At 33.3% G+C, this 20,162-nt stretch overlaps 1 protein-coding gene across 2 annotated transcripts in view; it reads right to left on the reverse strand.

The window, feature by feature from the left end:
* LOC148604162 (uncharacterized) overlaps positions 1-12,151 on the reverse strand; it is a 109,978-nt gene extending 97,827 nt beyond the window's left edge. For both annotated transcript variants that reach the window (XM_088547862.1, XM_088547863.1), the window contains exons 1-7: positions 12,072-12,151; positions 8,633-8,778; positions 6,714-6,818; positions 5,957-6,067; positions 4,484-4,661; positions 1,741-1,907; positions 1,065-1,187 (exon numbers count right to left, since the gene is read on the reverse strand). In XM_088547862.1, coding sequence (XP_088403988.1) covers positions 1,065-1,187; positions 1,741-1,907; positions 4,484-4,661; positions 5,957-6,067; positions 6,714-6,818; positions 8,633-8,734 — 786 coding nt within the window. In that variant the 5' untranslated portion in view covers positions 8,735-8,778; positions 12,072-12,151. The remainder of the gene's footprint in view (positions 1-1,064; positions 1,188-1,740; positions 1,908-4,483; positions 4,662-5,956; positions 6,068-6,713; positions 6,819-8,632; positions 8,779-12,071) is intronic.
* Between the last annotated feature and the right edge of the window lie 8,011 nt (positions 12,152-20,162).

Here is a 20,162-nt window from a genome sequence, read left to right on the forward strand (position 1 = left end):
AGATTTCAAAAACAAACTAAGAACAAAAGTCTTAGCACACTAAAACTGAAGCGTTTAAAATATTTTTTAGGGATCATCTTTAAAGTGGAAAATTTATAGTTCCGGCACATAATAGTTACCAATATGTATATATACTTCAACCAAGAAACAAGTATTGTGACCATATGATAGTAAATCAAACTTATGACTTAACAGTTTCTGATGCATGACCTTATCTTTAGGCTCAGTTGATTGTACATTTCAGTAAGGGAAACTTGATCATTTAGTAAGGGAAAGTTTCGTTCTATCAGTTACTATTTTCATGATATAACCTAAAAATAGGGCATTTAATGTGACATTATATGATACCCTGCCACGTTGCAAAACATTTTTGGGGGGTTAAAACAACTTAAAATGGCCATGACTTTCGTGTAAATAATCCTCCAATGGCAAACTGAAATTCTAACTTAATCTGCATTTTATGATACTCAATAACTATACAAAGTTAACAAAGATACTTCAATATCATCTATAAAGCATTCAGGGACACAGATGGACAGACAGAAGGATAGGTTTCACATAACACATGGCCACTTTGTAAGGCCGGATGTAATAACTCCAAAAAATGTAATTTTTTGTCTGCGGAGGGCGACAGCTGTAATAAGTAGCCTTCTAATAACTTCAACCCAATACAGACTTGTATAGACATTAATATACTTGTAAGAAGGAAGCTTGTCTTTATTATTCTCTCATATCTTTGTGATAAAATTTGAAAAACTAATGAATTACTATTGTTCATGGGGTACCAATTTTCATGGTTTCGATGGGTCGACCAATTCAAGAATCAACGCACTTGTGTTTCTTCCCTAACCCATGAAAATTGGTTCTACAAATTAGTCCTTTCACAGTAAGTGATTTAAACCTGTGTTCTTTACATAGACATGGTGACCATATTTGATACCTGATATAATCTACATAATTTTTTATGTACTTATCCAAAGGATGCTGGTGACTAACTTTGATTACAAACCAATGAGCGGTTTCAGAGGGGATCACTCATTTTTGAGGCTGAGTGGAGACTGTACCTTTGTAACTGTCCTCAGTATTATATCTGTCACATGTTTGATCACTTCTTTGAGAACAGCTGATTCACCAAAAGGTATTACAATCTGTGCTTGGTTACTGTTCAATATGCAATCCAAAAGGGGCTACAAGTATAGAAAAAATAAATGCTATTCCATAAATGACTATCAAAATTAACCATAATTTTATTTTTGCAGTAATTTAGTTTTTTGCCATATTCACAATAGATGTTTTAGGCACAAAAATTACAATAATTTATTTTTACCCATAAAAATGATTAAATCTTATGTGCACATTTGTATATATGGTATATTCAGATCAGGAAAATCACTTTTAAGCAAAATCAAGCTACCTCTAGCTGTATGTCCCCTACCTCCACAAAAGAAGTTGAAGTGCAAAAGTCCCATAACTCCAGTAAAATTTGCTGAATCAAAATGGCAGTGCAAATTACAAACTACAAATGGTGATTAACAATCCTACAAAATTTTAACAAAATCCATCAAAGAGTTTCCAAGGAGTTGAGTCCACAAGTGTGACCAGTTGGACAGACAGACACTTGGATAGATATACACAGGTATTTCTATGTACCCTTCTGTGTAGCGATGGGGACAAAAATACAGGTTTAACAACAAAAAATGTAATATTTTCAACCTTTTAAATGGTCAACAAAAAGCTTACATGATTTAATGACATTTCTGTAAAGTTCCAAATCCAGTCTCCAACTTCTATAGATTTCCTGTTCAGACTCTGTCTTTTTGCTAATTTCTTTGAATCCACATATTCTGTAAGACTATGTTCAACACTATCATGTGGTATAACTAATGCATGAGCATGTCTTGAAAGGTCTGTAAAAAATGTAAAGAGACATTTTTAAAACATTTAAACTCACAACTTTTATGTATGCATAGAATAAACTAAAGAAATATTAAAAAAACACCAGAGGGTTAAAAAAGAGCTTTGAAACATTACTCCTGAATCAACTGGTAATACAGTGAAAGATACCTGAAGTCTTTTGTACTGTTGAATTGGTCAGTATAGATAGGTTTTCAGACTATTTTGGTTGAAACTACATAAGCAACTCAGCGGGTGTTTCTAAAAAAGCAGAGGATGCTTACCCTACTGGTGCACCTGGTCCATGCTCCCAGTTTTTAGTGGAGTCCGAGTTGCTCATTTGCTCATAAACTAATAGAATTTGAAAATATTTTGCAGGTTCCTTTCTCTACAGACTTAGGGTTAATTCAACTGTAATGTGGTGAAATCTTACAGAGATTCATATTAATTTCACTCATTATCATTGTTTGGAAACCAGAAAATTGCATGTTTTTTGCACTATCTGCCCCTTATTCCTGAATGGTTCAGGTTATAACCCCAAAAATTAATCTTACACTGACCTTTTTGGTATAGAATATTGTGATATAAATATAAAGATTCACTCCTGTCATACTTCTAGCTTTAAATGATTAAATTTCATAAAATGTTAAGGAAAGTCATAACCTTTTTTTAATCTAACCCTTAAAAACCTTATATATAAAACTCAGGCCCAAACCTCTGACCCCCACTTATCTTACACCTTTGTTGAAAATTTGAAAAATGTCGGAAAATTATCCTACTCTAGCTGCTATATGAAGCGACTAATTTTTGCAGGAAACATATTTTACCTGTGGATTGTTTTGAATGTTTGACCAAGTTATGTGAACTAATAACCAACTTTGGGGCAGTTTACGCACCACAACACTTAAAGGAAATAACTCTGTAAAAATCGGCAATACATTTTATTTTGTGACATTCTGTTGATGAAGCTACTACATGTTCATTGAAATTATTCCCATGTGGTTAAAATTTCTTGAAATTCATGCCTTTTGCTTCTTTTATCAAAATAAAATACTGAATAAAATTTCAAAAAATTCAATTAAGCCAAAAAATTTTAAAGAAGATGTAAGGTACCCCCTTATTTTAGGCTAAGTATATATATGTACAAAGTAAGACTGTCAAGCCCTTTACTTCTTCTGTGAATGCTATTTTAAGAATAGGGGAATTTTCCATTCCATTAATTTACCAATTTTCATGCCAAAAAGTCACATGGCAAAGTGTAAACAAAAGCCAGTCATTGTCTTATATCAATTCTACCACTGTGACAATATTCCCTGTTGGAAATAAACATTGTTTGGAAATTGGGTCAGTTCCTTTATCGGGCAAATCAGTTTCTGATTACAGAATATAATTTAACAAGACTGTCAAATCTTCAACCTTGAATTTAGCCATGTGCACATAACAGTGTTGCTGACCATTGTCACTTTTAATTTGCTCAATAGATATTTACATCTGACACCTGAAATTTATTTGTTGTAAATTTAAGAGACATAATATATACCTGCCCCCATGTTTAACAATTCAAAATATAATGTTGAAAACAAAAGTGACAAAGTAGGTTAACAAATTATTCATCATTTCTGGAGATGATTTGTCAAAGGGAAAAATCACAAGCACCAGCTAAATCACTGCAAACTCACAAACTTATTCTATCAAAAACTTCAACCACTTTGCCTGGTTAAAAGAAAATACAAGAATATAACAAGAGGCTATCATAGAGACTGCAAACCAGATTTTCCTGCACATATATGTCTGCCCCTTTAAGTTGGTTGACAATTGTTAATTTGTTGATTATTTATATAATACTGTCATCTTAAACATCATCCTAAATTTTGGAAGTAATCGACTTAATAATTTTTATGTTGTAAAATAGACAAGGTTCAAAATACCCATTTTGAAAACAAAAATGGCCTCCACTTGGAAAAGAAAAATCTGATATTTGTGAAAATCTAACTAGACCTTTATTTTGTCATCCAAAACATCATATTAAAATTTGGAAGCGATTTACTAAATACTTTTCAAGTCCCCATTTCCAAAACAAAAATTCCTGTGATTCAAAAACAGACAAGGTTTGGCAGCTGCCCTCAGCCTGCCCAACTGCCATACATCCCTAAACTAATTACTGATTTTTATTCAATCTAAAAATCAATTTAAAAATCTTGTCAATGCAACAACTTTAAATCATTATCAATTATTTAGTCATTTCATGCGGTGTCTTCTAGCTATTCCAACATTTTAAAAATATATATTCTAGATATTCCGTCATGCAGAGAACAATGGCTGTTGTTTTAGTAGGTTTTGTTGTTTTAGTAATTATTGCCTAATTAATTTTACAGGTAAATTTGGGATTCAACATTGGATTTAAACATTTTATTAGCAAAATTATAATGTGTTTTAGAGAAATGTGGGGCTATTTTTGCCAAATTTATAACTTTTTTCATGGTAATAAACATATAAACCTTTCATGCATAAAACTGACTAATAAAAACTGTCTGAGAAGACTGACCTTACCAAAACAATTAAGTAATTGATTTAAAATAGGACACTTCACCTTTTGCCATCATTTGTGTCATTAAAGGACATCCATTGAACTCAATATTCCTGCCCTCTGGTAAGTAGGTAAAGCTAACAGATGTTCCAGTCATAACCATTCTGCATCCTGAACTCGTATTTTTCAATAACAGTGACAACTCATTGTCTGTTATATTTCTGTTACCTTCAACTCCAATCTAATACAGAAAAAATAATGATAAGCATGATGATAACATGGAATCAAAACCTGCCTCAGCATGTCTCAGTGTTCTAGCTAGGATTTGAAAGTAGAAGGGTGCAGGAAAAAGGGCACTTTCATGTGTAGCATGTAATTTTCAACCAAAAAGGGACATTGATCTTAGTTTTTTAAGATGTATGTTTGCACTAAGTCAGAAATATCTGCCTTGATGTATTTCTTTTTGTGTATGTTTGCATTCTTATTGCATACAGTAGCTGAACCGATCTGTGCAACTTAAATTGCGATCAGTCATCGATCACCAATCAGTTTTCAATTAGTCATTGATCCATCAACTTGATACATCAAACAGATGATCGCATCACATGACCACAGAGCAGTCAATAAATTTTACAGATTCAGTTGTTTAGTTTGTAAATTTCAATATCAATTAATTACTTTTACTTTATGTTCGTTTATTTTTAACAAAAAATATGTGGATTTAATATCTTAAATTTAAGGTAAATTTAATGTAGTATATTGGATTCGTTTCAATAGAAATTATGAAATGTACATAAATGGATCATCCATCATTTTACATAAAAAAAACTGTGATCAGATCGGTTACCAGTCATAGGTTATTGTTCCGTCTCCAATCCTTATTGTGTTAAAAGACCTTTCTCAATTTGACCAAGTGCTTTCTGACAGTCTAAAAGGGGCCAAAATTTATTAGTAAATAACATGCCACTTTGAATAACTCAAAATTAGGAGTACCATCAAACCAAACACTAAACAAAGTTTGGTTTGTAATAAAGTTTTCCCACTAATTAGTTCACTTCAAGACATCTGGGTTAATTAACCTGGAAGACTGATTGATAACCTTGAATTATCCAAGATTTCGAGTTACAAGAGGTAAAATTTTATTAAAGTAAGGGAATTTTTGCCAGGACTGTTAAATTAATTCAAATTCAAGTTCGACACATTGAGGTTCAACTGTACTCAATATAGAATCAATAAACAGGTTGAAGCTCCAGGACCTAGATACCAAGAAAAGAAATTTTAAAGGTCATAGGTCAGAAAAAGAAGTTCAGAGACTCAGACCACCACTAATTTGAATCCTTGCTTGGGCAATAAAATACTTCGAAATTACTTAGCATGAATTTAAAACTATACTTTTATCAATTCCAACCAAAGCAACTAGACTATGATGCTTCATGGGACATTTTCATGACAGGTCAATATCAAGGATTCTTCCCTCTAAAAAAAAGTGCTTGCAATAACACTTTACAGTAGACAAAATAATAAAATGACATTTACCACTTCCAGTTTAGTAGCACCAACTATGAGTTCTGACAGCCATTTAATTCCTGCATTAGTTATCATGGTACAACCGACAAGATCTATTGAAGTCAGGTTTTCATAGTTTTTCTGAAAATATATGAAAGTCAGGTACAGTTTCTGAACTTAGGGGCACATTCAGGGTTTTCCAAACAAAAAGGTATATGCACAAATCTTCCCTGAGGTTATATAGGTTATATATTGGTTTATAGTTATGTACGTTTGGCATTGTCTTTGATTCAGTAACAACAGGCTTTGTTTACTATTTTTATAGTCTTTTCTCAATATCTGTTACCAGTATTTTTTTACATAAAAATGAGTAAAAGAACACTGATATTTTTGACTCATTAATCATTGCAGACCATTTGGTTGAACACATTGAATTTTTTAGTTATAAGTTTTGCATAAAACATTTTTTCATACCAGGCCATGTATGTCATGAAAATAAAAAATGTCATAATATGTGGTTCTCTTTCATTCATTATTGATAACCTCAAAAAGAGGGATATTGTTGATCAACAATGTGTAAGTATGAACTGAGTTTTTTTTTCAAATTTGGCAAGACTTTGGAAATTGTAATTAATAATCATCTGTCATTGATGACTTTTTGGCATAGAATGGCTCATCTTACTATTACATTTCATAAATTTCTTCATGGCCCATGAAGCATAAACTGACCCAAAGTTGGTCATTTCACATAATCTGGTCAAAATTTAAAAGCAATCCTTAAATATACCTTTTTCTCTGTGTACATCAGCTTAAGTAAAGCATCATTACAGTATCCATTTTTAGCAAATGTTATTGCCTTTATCTTGCTCTCATCAATCTTCTGTAGCCGTTCCTGAAATATTCAAATCAATCATGTAAATTAGATATGTAATGCATTGGTATCATTTCTATATTATTTATTTTAGATTAAATGCCTACAGAAGGCCAAATCTACACTGGTTTGAATAAGAGAAGTTTCAAAGAATTTTACAGCAATAAAATAAATTCCCTGTTAAATTATTACCATTTATTAGAAACCAAATAAAAGCCAAAGGAAAAGAATGCATATTATTTTTCATGTTTCACTAGTCTAGTGAGACAGTACTAGCGTAGAAATTTTGATCACAAAGATGTAACAATAGTTTTGACAGGAAGTTTCCTTGTGGTTACTTTCTAGCCCAATGTTTTTCATGCTTGTTTGGCTATCAGCAAAATTATATATACAATTATATCTTGTAGTTTATTCATGCCATTCAGATACTATGAGTGTATACTATTTTTTCATCCAGTCAAAAATTTGAAAACATAAATGGTCTCATACACTCTACTAATCTAAGTCTCTATGAAATAATAAAATCTTGGAAAACTGTGAAATTTATGCATACAAAAAAAAGTACTTGCACAGTATTGCTCAATGAGGTATATTTGATTTAACCAGTTTCCAACTACCCACTAAAAAAGACCTACTGGCATATCTTTGTTGAAAAAATAAATGAACACAGAAAAAAATTTAGAAGTTGTTACAACATTTATGTGTCAAAATTTGAAACTTCTATTTCTTACAAAATGTTTAGGTTTGTTGATACTTTTTCAGTCCAGACATATTGACCACAAGTATATATAAACAGACTAAATATCTTGTCTTGTCATGATAGACTTTTATGGGTGTAATATTTAATTTGCCAACAAATCTGGCAAAAAAGTCCTGCAAAGATAAATGTTATGATTTCTAATCCTAATCTTGCCAAATTTAGCCCCATTTTGAACTATGATTTCTGTTTATGCATGAATGATTCTAAAAAAGGATTTTGTTGGCAATGTAATCACATATTTCATTCTTTATAATGCAAAATCAGTAATAATTTAAATAAGTCTGTTTTCAAGTGCTAATTTGATATAAACAGAACATACCCCTTCTCATTATGTCTATCAAGCAAATCTTATAAATGTAGCTGTAATCTGGTAAAGGTTTGGAATTTAAATACTTTTTTTATTTTATTAAAAATTCATGATGAAAATTATGTAAATGGACATTTCTTTTCTATTAATGTGTATAAAACTTTCTCTACAGACCAAACGTTTTGTGCCTTGTATTCCTAAAACCTTACACATTGTGCTATCTGAAATCAAATTTAGTCAGAATGACACAATTTTGGGAAAAAGTCTTAAGAGCTGTGCTATTTAAAATTGATAAGGAGAGCAATGGTGTGTCTAAAATATATATCTTATATGTATGTTTTAATGTCTATTGAAACAAAGTATTATTCTAATCTGGCATTGTTTTGGATTTTGGAAAATAAGTAAAAAAAATGATAGACTTACCTTTACTTAGAAAGAGGACATGGCTAGTTAATTTAACTTGTTTCTGTTGAAATTTACAAAACTAATGTCCATAGCTAACCCCCTTATAAATAGAGACAAAACATATCTCCTTCTAACAAAGGCCAACTCAAAGTAATTTCTAGACTTTTTAGGGTGCAGAAGTTTCTTACCCATTCTTTATTGCATAATCATTAGTTTTAAATAAAAATGATAATCACTCAGGAAATTAACTTTCTAGTGGCCTAAGAAGGATTGGGTCAGCAGAGCTATACTATTTTTTCTCTTTTTCTTTATATGGATAAAAGATAATCTGAAGGGTGATCTTTTTGTTCACATAAATGTTACCTTAAATACATGTAGAGGAATCTGCCCTCTAACCAAAGCATCATCAAGGTCAAAAGTCAAGGTATCCTCTTCAAGTTTGTCTACAGTGGCTGCTTCCTCCATTCTGTTGACCTTTAGTTTAAGTCATAATTTTATTCCACCAAAGACTAAAAAACAAAACAAGAAACATGTGTTATGCTATGGTATGTGTTTGTTCATAGAGTATTAACCATCATGGTTATTTAGCAAATAATTCTATGGGCATAACTTTGAAATAGTCATATATCAGAGACTGGATTTAAATCTGATACATAACAACATAAATGAATATTTTATTTCTTTTGTATAAATAGAATAAGTTAGTGTAAGCCATTGAAAATTGTGAACCCTGTGTCTAGTTGATTATATGGACACAAAAGTTTGCTTTGTTCTTAAAATATATTTATAAAAAATGTGAACATAGCAGTTTTTTGGCCTTATAAGGACTCTGAACAGGAATCTTTTCTCACCAAAACTCAGTTGAATCTTTTGAGGGCTACATTATAAGGAACAGATCATTGATCATGGTTTTCGTGGTATTCATCAATTTCTCCTACTAGAAGTTGTTCTACAAATTCAACCCAAAGGGACTTTGTAGGCCTTATCAAAAGGAGCATTTCAACAGTAAAAAAAATTATCATCCAAATGTCAGAAAAATGCTTACATGTATTTCTGGTCCCTTCTTGGCCCCTAATTCCTTATTAGTTCAAATCTATCTATCACAGTTTTCAAGATATGGACCAAACACTGCACTTTTGACCTTTCAAAGGGAATGTTGTCCAACAACCTTTCAATGCATGTATCACTTAAAAGTTTTTGAGACATATGTAGATATAGGTGACTTGACCCCTTGTAGTTTAGAAATAGCAACAGCAGCCAAGTTTTACATTTGATTTATATAACTGACACAATTTTTAAAGTAAAATGTATATCTATCACTAGTGTTCTAAAAAGAAGGGAGTGAATATCTAAGTCCCTGTTAAAAGTAAGTATCTTTTTTCAGAAATGTCATAAATAGTTAAATTTCATAGCAGCCAGCATCATAGTGGTAAAGCAGGATTCCAATTTCTCATTAAAATAAAGAGACAAGGATATTCCTATTTCAAGCCATATGATTTCCTTGTGAAATAAAACATGTGACGTTTGTAACATCACAAATGCTGTTTTATGACATCTTGTAAATACATAAGGAATTTCAGTAAGCATTTTGTTCTGAATTGGTGTATTTATCACAAATTTAATTTTTAAAGTGAAAAAAAAAGAATAAAACACCACTAGTCATTGCAAAACTAGGAAATTTCAGACACCCTTAGGTAAGATTTCAATTTTCTCTTACTGACTAAACTCAGCCTCATTAGAGAACTTTAAATCTTACCCTGGGGTATCTTTGGAGATATACAGTATGAGAAAAAACTTCTGACTGACCCCTTTGTTCTATTTCTAATAACAGCAGCCATGTTTTTCAAAAAATTGCCAAAAAGGCACAACTACTGATGAATGCTGTAAGTTCCACTGAGTACCTACATTTTTTTTTCTAAGTAATGTACTGTAAAATGTTGGAAATGGTTTGAAAGTGTTTTTACAACCTCTGGAAAAAATTTGAGCAGAAATCCCCCATGCTCTGTTGTCCCGACGAGTGTGAGGGGGCATTAGCACACTATACATTTGCTGAAAAAGAAGTTAAATCATGGCTATTCAACATTTTCATCATCACTTCAACTCAGAAGACCATGTTTAATATATATCAAATATCATTGAAATCAAAACAAGTGTACATTCTATTTTTAGTAACTATGGCCATGTTTTTTAACCAATGAAAAATTTTAAACAATTAATTTGTGCAGGATACCCTAAGGAACAATTATGCCAACTTTAATTAAATTTTGTAGCATGGTTATAGAGAAGATTTTCAAAGTTGTAAATGTGAAAAACAACAAAAAAAATCTCTTTCAGGGGTGACAAATAATTTTGAAAATTTCGGCATAGGTCCATCTTCTGATGGTGAACAATATCATCCATGTCAAAATTTTGCTATATTCAACTGTTTTTGAGTTATCATGAGCCATTGAGGCCCCAAAACAAATGAAAATTGTAATTTCCAAGGGTCTGCTGTCAGCAAAAATTTGAACAACACTGGGTGTGTATGAATTAGAAGAAATATTTATGAAGAATTACTTATCATAATTTGATAGAATGTCTTAAATTTTTCTATTAATTTAAAAAGGAGAAATAAAAAATGGTATTAAAGTTATAATTACTGCAAAAGAAGAAAAAAGGTAAATATTTATCTACAAATAATTCATGTTAACATAAACAGCAATGTACAAATGTACATTTTTATTACACTGACCAATCTTTATACAATACATTAAATACAAAGTGGCACATTTCAATGCAAGACATATTAATGTTGTGTCATGCGTGCTGTATTCAGTGCTTTCTGAAATCCTGGGGAGAACCCTGACCATGCCAAGTTTCATTCCAATTGGTCAAGTAGTTTCAGCAGAGAAGATGTTTGAAAAAGCAGAGAAGATGTTTGAAAAAAGCTAACGACAACAGAAGACAACAACAACAGACAACAACGGATGCAAAGTGATCATAATAGCCCACAGAGTCTTTAGGCCAGGTGAGCTTAAAATTGGGGGAAAAAAACATCCAAGGAGGTCAATTACTTTAACATGGGTTAACAGATTAAAAGGAAAATTTAGTCAATAGATAGATCTCATCATGCCGAACACTACCCAATGTTAGAAACTGGCTAAACTTAACGGCTTAGGAGTGCAAAAAACTTTTGTCTGACCCTTTTGTCCTTTTTTTAGTAACAGCGGCTATGTTTGTCAAAGGATAAAAAAATCCCACATCAATTGTTTGCAGAATACCCTTAGGAACATTTTTATTCTATTGGTACAGTAGTTTCTGAGGAGAAGAATTTAGAAAAATTGTTAATGACAACGATGAAGGCAGCAACAGATGCCAAGTGAGCTAAAAATGAAACTCTTCTAGATTAAGGAAAACTAGATTATATGAATATGACTGAATTCCAATAATGTCCTATATATGTAGATGCTCTGAAACATGAATTGCTTAGAATTGTTTTGTCAGATGTGATTATTCCAAAAACAACATTTACAGTTAGTCTCAGTTGGCGATAGCTTGACTTTAAACACGGTATAGGAAGCCTTGCATATTCAACAAAGTCAACTATTTGAGAGTTGGCACCATCGCATTCCATTTTATTTTAGTACGCTAATTTTCATCTCCCAATTGTAATATACATATAGACCCCATCAATTTGTGCAAGTTAATAGTGTGTTCTCATTTAAGAAGAAACGGAAAAAATTCTCTATGTCGTCAAAAAATCGTCCTCGTTGGTGAAATTATTATTATTATTAAAATGCAAATGATATTAATGTTGAAATACCCAATAAACAGCAAAAAACCGAAGCAGGTGCCTCCTGCAAATACAAGTTTCTTGGCAACAATCCACACTTCCGGTCAAAATGTTTAAAGATTTGTCTAAAGAACAATGTACGAATCTTAGCAAACATTTAATATGGAACAAAGAAAGGACTAAATACAATGGTATTACATACACTCCTTGATTCTATAAATCAAAATTTGAAACCAAAAGGACATGAGACAGGCTCAGAAATCTTGGCTATATATCACGTCATCGATAACCAAATTTAGGTCTTTACTAAATAACCGAGTTAGAAAAGCAAAGATATGAATAGGGTGGGGTTACAGAATTCCAGTGGCACCCCTATCAAAAAAGTATTAGATCGACACTTGATTTTGAGTGGGGATGGCTTAAAAGATTTTTTTACCAAAATATTTATTAATAATTATTCTTTTTCGCAGATGCGGATTCTAAATATCATTTCCATTCCAACTGAGTTCTATTTTGAGAATGGTTCGAGCAAATCTTGAAGGATCAAATCCTATTTTTTTTATCCATCTTTGTGATTACAATATTTATTTTCACAAAAATTAGCGTTAAAATTTTTATTCTTAAAAATCTTCGGTGGAATTAAGAAAATCAGTCTTCCAACAAAAAGAGAGTCCGAACCTAAACCAACTAGATCCCTCACTGAATTGACCTTAATCGAATTCAAACAAAAGTTTTTTTCCAAATAAAAATCTTTGGATCGTTTTTCCTACTTTCCATTATTATCTGCAGCCCAGTACCTTTGAATACAAATATAAAGGGTTCACTGTTTCATTCTTTTGGTACATAACTATAACTGTTATTTGGGAATTTTTTTGAATCCGTATGTATTTCCAACTTATTTTTTCCATTCAAAGATCATTAGCCTCTGTGAAAGTATTATCAAGGAAACAAAGATTCGAGCAAAATAATATAATCCAAGGATAAAGACCAGACTGGGTGGGACAGCAAACACACACAACAAAGAAAATGAAGGAACGGAATTCCAACCTCTTAAGTAAACTTCTGTAGTGATGACTACAACGTTGTAGCAACATAATTAACCCCTTTCAAGAAGTATAATTGTAACAAGTTTAGCACAGTTACAGGCATTCTCTAGTATAACGTATGAGATATGAAAACTCCATACTCAAGAGCTGAAGAGATACTGCTACGGATGAAAGAAAGTTGGTAATACGAAATGAGAAGTCATCGCGTTTGTCGTATAGTTTAGTTAGGAGTTTTCCTTTACCATCGGTCTCTAATTGCAGGCCAAGCTATGAAGCTGACTTAATTCATATTAGTGTCCTTCATTCCAAGTTCTTTGGGATAGATGCGATGTATATGAAACACCTCCCGAAACTAGGATTGTTTATATACAATACATCATGTATATAGCGAAAGCTAAGATCAAAGGATCTGGGCTAACGATATTCCTTCTCTTGGATCAGATCAGCTATAAAGACAGCCTCATAAGAATGAAGGGATAGGTCAGCGGGCAGCGGAGCACAGTGTTTTCCCATTTGAGTGTCGACTGCTTGTTGAAAAAAAAAACACATCCACTGCACTGGAAAAATATGTTGTCGATAAAAAAAGCAGCATTGTAGATCTTCAGTAATGACGTGACCCGAAGGACCACAATTGAATGAAGGTCGGGTGGTTTAGACTCAGTCTCGAAGTCTATAACGAAAATTTTTCACACAAAAGAATATAGAACATATTTTATTTTCCGAATAAAAGGGTCCACAGGGGCCCTGGCTACATGAGTATACATTTATAGAAGAAAAGAAACATCGGTCAGATATTAGTAAGGAACATTACAACCTACAACATAATAATACTTAATACAAATCTTGTATAAAAGATAAATATACATGTTTATTTGTCAAAGATAACTATATGTATATCATAATTTATCATAGATAAATTTTCCAATTGCATTTACAACCTGGGTTTTCCGGTGGGGGTAAATAAAATAAATTTCTGTTCACCATCAAGATTATTGAATGTTTTTACTTCATTTCCGATAAAATCAAACATAACTTTTATTTGTAACGGGAGTCTCCTTGTGTGCAAGTTTCTCAGTGAAAATGGCCAGTTAACATTTGAAATGTGCAATAGGTAGTGTACGATGTTTAGTGTGTGCTAGCGTACTGATCAATGAATACTCTCTGTATTATACAGCTGTGTTTGCTTTTCAAGATTTATGTGTCAATATCAACTACCTATATTCTGACTTAGTAACCTAATACAGGACACCCTGTTATGTGGTACGTTCGTACACTGGGCTCTGTTACTATAACACTGTCTAAATGAAAACTCCGTAAGAAACACATAGTTTATTCGACCAAGTACAAAGTCTTTACTATAAAACAATGGTGCATATCGCTAATAAATGCATAACGTTTAAAAACTTCAAAATTAACCGATATGACAGTGCAACTGGAAGTGACCGACTAACATCCTGAACGTTTTTTTTACCGCGCCATATCTGTAGCTCGACAGAAAACCAGAAATACAAATAATTTCATGATAATTTATCGTATAAAGAAGCCGAAAGGTCCGAATAAATCTAAACCAAAGCATTCTCTCGGAATGTTACATTCCTATGAGAAAACGGCATAAACGTAGAAAAGTTAAGTTAAGAATATGCTGACTGCAACAGTCATAAAGCGTAGAGACGACGTGCTATACACCTGAATGGCTCTTTAGAAGAAGCCACAAACCAAATCTGATTAAAATCAACTGTAAGGATACGCTACATTTTAATCAGATTGCAATAAAGCGCGCAGATGAACTCGCTTAAATACTAAATGCCGGCTGAATTATTGACCAATCAAAGCGATGATTTTTACTCATACGTTATTAACACAATCCCGTTTTCAACCACATTAAGCATATTGAAATACAGAGACTCAACATTTAAATGTTAAACTCCGAGCTCAACTCACTACAGTTTATATCCAGAACGAAATCATATGATAATCAGGTAATAATAACCAAATCAAGTGTACTCGTAAACAGATTAAAGTCACTTCCATTACACATTGAAAGATGGAATTATTTGCAGATTATCAAAAAAAATAAAAAAACACACAAAAAAAATAAAATAAACAAAAAAAAATGAACTTCATCTTTAATTTTCCAGAGTTAGATTGAACCAAAAAAAAAAAAACTTCATTTCTCTCAATTTTTGAATACCGGCCAATTTAATTAATTAATTGATGTAAAGAAATCCGCAATTTACAAATATATCTCCTGTAATTTTTTTTAAAAGCAGGTGAAGTATAGGAATAATTATGAACAAATTGGTATGTATTTGACGTTCTAATTGTGATGGAGGATATTAGCCAAATTAATTGCATCAATACTTTAAAGCTGATCTGATCCAAAAGAAAGAATATCGTTTGGCTAGATCCTTTAATCTAAATTTCCGCTTTATATATGGCGTATTATCTTTCAACAATCCTAATTTTGGGGATTTGATACATCGCATCTACCCCAAAGAACTTGAGATAAAGGATACTACAGACACTGTGCAGACAGCTTCTAATCTTGACCTACACTTATATTAGATATCGATGGTAAAGGAAAACTATTGACCAAACTTTACGACAAACATGTTGACTTTTCATTCAGAATTGTCAAACTTTCTTTCATCTGTGCCAACATCGCTCCAGCACCTGCGTATGGAGTGTTCATATCACAACTCATACGTTATGCCAGAGCTTGCCGAGACTACGCAGACTTTTTGTATCGCGCTAGAATTCTAGTAAGTAGCCTTCTGGAACGGGGTTATGTTGCTACAAAATTGAATTCATCACTACAAAAGTTTTATGGTCGCCATCGTGAACTCGTGGATCGTTACGGTATATCTATCTGCGCCATGAAAACTGATTTGTTCAATGTGTCATCGTTTTCTGTTCCTCTTTCGTCTACCTTGGACTTGACTTTTTATGAGCAACTCGGCGGGTGTTTCTAGAAAAGCAGAGGACGCTTACCCTACCGGCGCACCTGGTCCATGCTCCCAGTTTTTAGTGGAGTCGAGTTGCTGATTTGCTTTTGTTACTTTATATGTATGATTTTAGTTACTTTATGTTCTTTGTTGTGTATGTCTGTTTTCCATGTCTGGTCTTTGTCCCTGGATTACATTCTTTTGATTACCGCTATAACCTTGGTTCCATTGATTACTCTTTAATCAACTTATTGGGTGAGTATTGAGATTTCCGTGCTTTTGGAAGAATATTGGCATAGAATATTGGGTGGGAGATATCCACACATATTAATCGTTTACAAATACATCTGAATTAGAGAATGACTTGATTGTATCGATTGAAAAATTGTGAAAGTTTTTACGAGCTTGTTATATAGAAAATTTCTCGGTTAATTAAATATTACTTTCGTTAAAATATGAAATATTGTTACAAACCAGTTATCGAACCAGTTGTAATATGTAAACACCATATGGTTACGACATGGGATTTCACTATTAAACTATAAGGAAGTTTTTCTGACCCAGTCCTACAGGATTTTCATGATAAATATATATCTCCCGTGACTGATGAAAATATATGGCAACTAGAGAAGAAGGTTCAGACAAACGTACAATCAATCGCTTGTAGGGAGTAAGGCAAGAGTGTAGATTTTCTCTCCCTTAATCACCAACAGACAATTATCACCAGATCCAGTGAAGTAACCACAAAAGGATAATCTAATAACAATCTGACCAATACTCAAGTTCAAAAGATGTTTACTTTTGTATATGGCAAGCTTGATGATCTTGAGGAGTATATCACAATTCAAATGTTTTTCAAGCAAATCGACCTACCATTATAATTACATTTTGCTTATCTTTTAAAAGCAAGAAAAAAAGCAGATGGCATCAGAATGAAAAAGAAATTAAGGGAACCAAGCTTTTATAATAATAAAATTTGTATAATATTAATAGAATCTATTCTACCAACAAAGACCAGATATAGAAAACAGACACACACAACAAAGAACATAAATAACCAAAACAATACCCACAAATAACAAAAGCAAATGAGCAACGCGGACGCCACTAAAACTGGGAACATGAACCAGGTGCACCGGTAGGGTAAGCGTCCTCTGCTTTATTAGAAACAACGGCCAAGTTGCTCAGAAAAGTCAAGTCCGAGGGAGACGAAAGAGGAAAGGAAAACTATGACACGTTGAACAAATCAGTTTTCATTGTGCAGATGGATACACTGTAACGATCCACGAGTTCATGATGACGACCATAAAACTTCCGCAGTGATGACTTCAATCTTGTAGCAATATAACCCTCTTCCAGAAGCCTAATTGTAAGAAGTCTAGCGCGGTACAAAAAGTCTGCAGTAACGGCATGCTCTGGTATAACGTACGAGTTGAGATATGAAAACTCCATACGCAGGGATGAAGGAAAGTTCAAAATTCTGAATGAAAAGTCATCACGTTTGTCGTAAAGTTTGGTCAGTAGTTTTCCCTTAACATCGATTTCTAATATAAGTGTAGGTCAAGATATGAGGCTGACTTCATAGTGTCTGTAGTATCCTTTATCTCAAGTTCTTTTGGGGTAGATGCGATGTATCAAATCCCCGAAATTAGGATTGTTTACAGATAATACGTCATCTATATATCGGAAACTGAGATTGAAGGATCTAGCCAAACGATATTCTTTCTTTCTGATCAGATCAGCTATAAAGTCAGCCTCAAAAGAGTGAAGGAATAGGTCAGTAAGTAAAGGAGAACAATTTGTTCCCATTGAAATGCCGACCGTTTGTTGAAAAACACGTCCACCACACTGGACAAATATGTTGTCGATTAAAAATTCCAGCATTTTGTAAACATCTTCCTCTGTATATTTGGAAGATGATTTGGAATTATTTCTTATAAAGTATGAGGAATCTCTACCAAGAACTGTATATTTGTATCTAGGTGTACCATCTTTTTTTAAAAAAAAAAAACAACGATGTATAATGTTTTTAAGTCGGGATTTTAACTGAGTATTTATCTACTTTATCTACTTAACACCAAGATTTATGGAAAATTAAAGGTGTTTTCCCAATATATAAAATTTGACACCAAGAATTGTTGAAATTTAAAGTGTTCCCACCGCTAATATTCATAGCACCAAGATTTCTTGAAAATTAAATGTGTTTGTCCATATATAAAATATGACACCAAGTATTATTGAAATTTAAAGGTGTTTTCCACAACTTTTTTCCATAGCACCAAGATTAATTGAAAATTAAAGGTGTTTTACCAATATATAAAATTCGACACCAAGATTTATTGATAATAAATGCTTTATTTACATTTTATAATAGTTTTCATATGGTTATTTCCGAGTCGAAGAATCACATCCAGAAATCACCACAATTCTTATAACCGACTCCAGTCCCCTTACAAACAAAACCTTCCATACAAGAAGTCATGGTGACTTAAGTTGCAAATCAACAAACTTAATATATGGATTAGAATGCAACTTATTGTGGTTTAGTATATGTCGGAGAAGCGCAAGAACGATAAAACGAAAGAATGTGCGGGTATCGTTCGGGAATTAAAACCAACCGATTCCCGACAGTTTATCAACACTTTCATCAACAAGATCATCCAATCCTCTCTATGAAGGTTCGTATTTTAAAAAAAGATAACCATCCTACGAACAGCCCCGTTCTAAGTAAAAGCTATCGTAGGGAAAGAGAGGAGTACTGGATACGCAGACTAGCTACTGCAATACCTTACGGATGCAATGACAACATCAAAAATATGGGAAAATCTTTCAAGCCAATATAACAATAGCTTAAATGTGATGAATTTATTTGACAAAAATCCAAGACGGGAAAGGAGATATGGCCATCGCCACTATACGTCACATAAGTTACATGCTGTCTCCATAGATGCTCTCCTTCCCTTCATATAAAAACCTCTTGGACTTCATCACATTAGAACCAAACTTTATTCTACACCTCTCACTCTGCTACACTCCCTTTACAAAACAAGTCTTGACCCTCCTGTTTCTGACCCCACCACATCACTATACAGACTTGTTGCCATTTTGGATATTGGTTTCCACAGATTTTTTAAACCAGTTTGTGTGAAAAGTCAAAATGAAGAAAAACGATTATTTCTTCCACTATCGTTTGTCAACAAAGGTATAGATGTAATTGATTTGGCTAACATCCTCCATCAAAAAAACGTTTTCAAAAAAATTCCCCCATATTTCAAAGATAAATCCATACCAATTATTTCATATTCCTATACTTCACCCATTGCATCCAAAATTTTCAAATATAAAAGGCTATTGCAGAACCTCGAGATTGCGGACTTCAAGGCTAAACCACCTGACTGTTCTTGCAAAAACTCTCCATTCAAATATGGTCCTTCTGGTCATGTCGTTACGGGAGATTTAGCCCCGTGTAGGTCCGGGTGTTAAAAGAATATGCCTGCATGAGCGCTAAGCTTGTCGTAAAAGGCGACTAAATAGTGCTCAGAAACCTAGTCGGGGGCTAGGCGCTCTGCCCACGGAGCAACTGGGATGTGCGCCCCAGGTGGTGGAATGGGGTACCCCTGGCATGTTACATGCTGGGGTCGTCAGGCTATAATACGGAAAACCTGACCGCAAACCATAGTGGTGCACCGTGTTGGGAAAGATGTCACGTTCCTCGCACGTTAAAGAACCCTGCTGTGGTATTCGATAGAAGTAGGAACCTTTGCGCTCCGCCACAAGAGGCTAAATTGCCCAACCTTACCCATCCCCCTTTTTTGGTTCCTGCGTATGGAGTGTTCATATCACAACTCATACGTTATGCCAGAGCTTGCCGAAACTACGCAGACTTTTTGTATCGCGCTAGAATTCTAACAAATAGGCTTCTGGAACAGAGTTATGTTGCTACAAGATTGAAGTCATCACTACAAAAGTTTTAAGGCCGTTATCATGAACTCGTGGATCGTTATGGTGTATCCATCAGCACCATGAAAACTGATTTATTCAACGGGTCATAGTTTTCCTTCCCTCGTTTGTCTACCCCGGACTTGACTTTATGAGCAACGCGGCGGGTGTTTCTAGAAAAGGAGGGGACG

Source organism: Perna viridis, chromosome 10, assembly GCF_037379345.1.
Source record: "Perna viridis isolate PV_CMFRI_1.1 ecotype Kerala chromosome 10, ASM3737934v1, whole genome shotgun sequence".
Classification (NCBI taxonomy): Eukaryota; Metazoa; Mollusca; class Bivalvia; order Mytilida; family Mytilidae; genus Perna; species Perna viridis.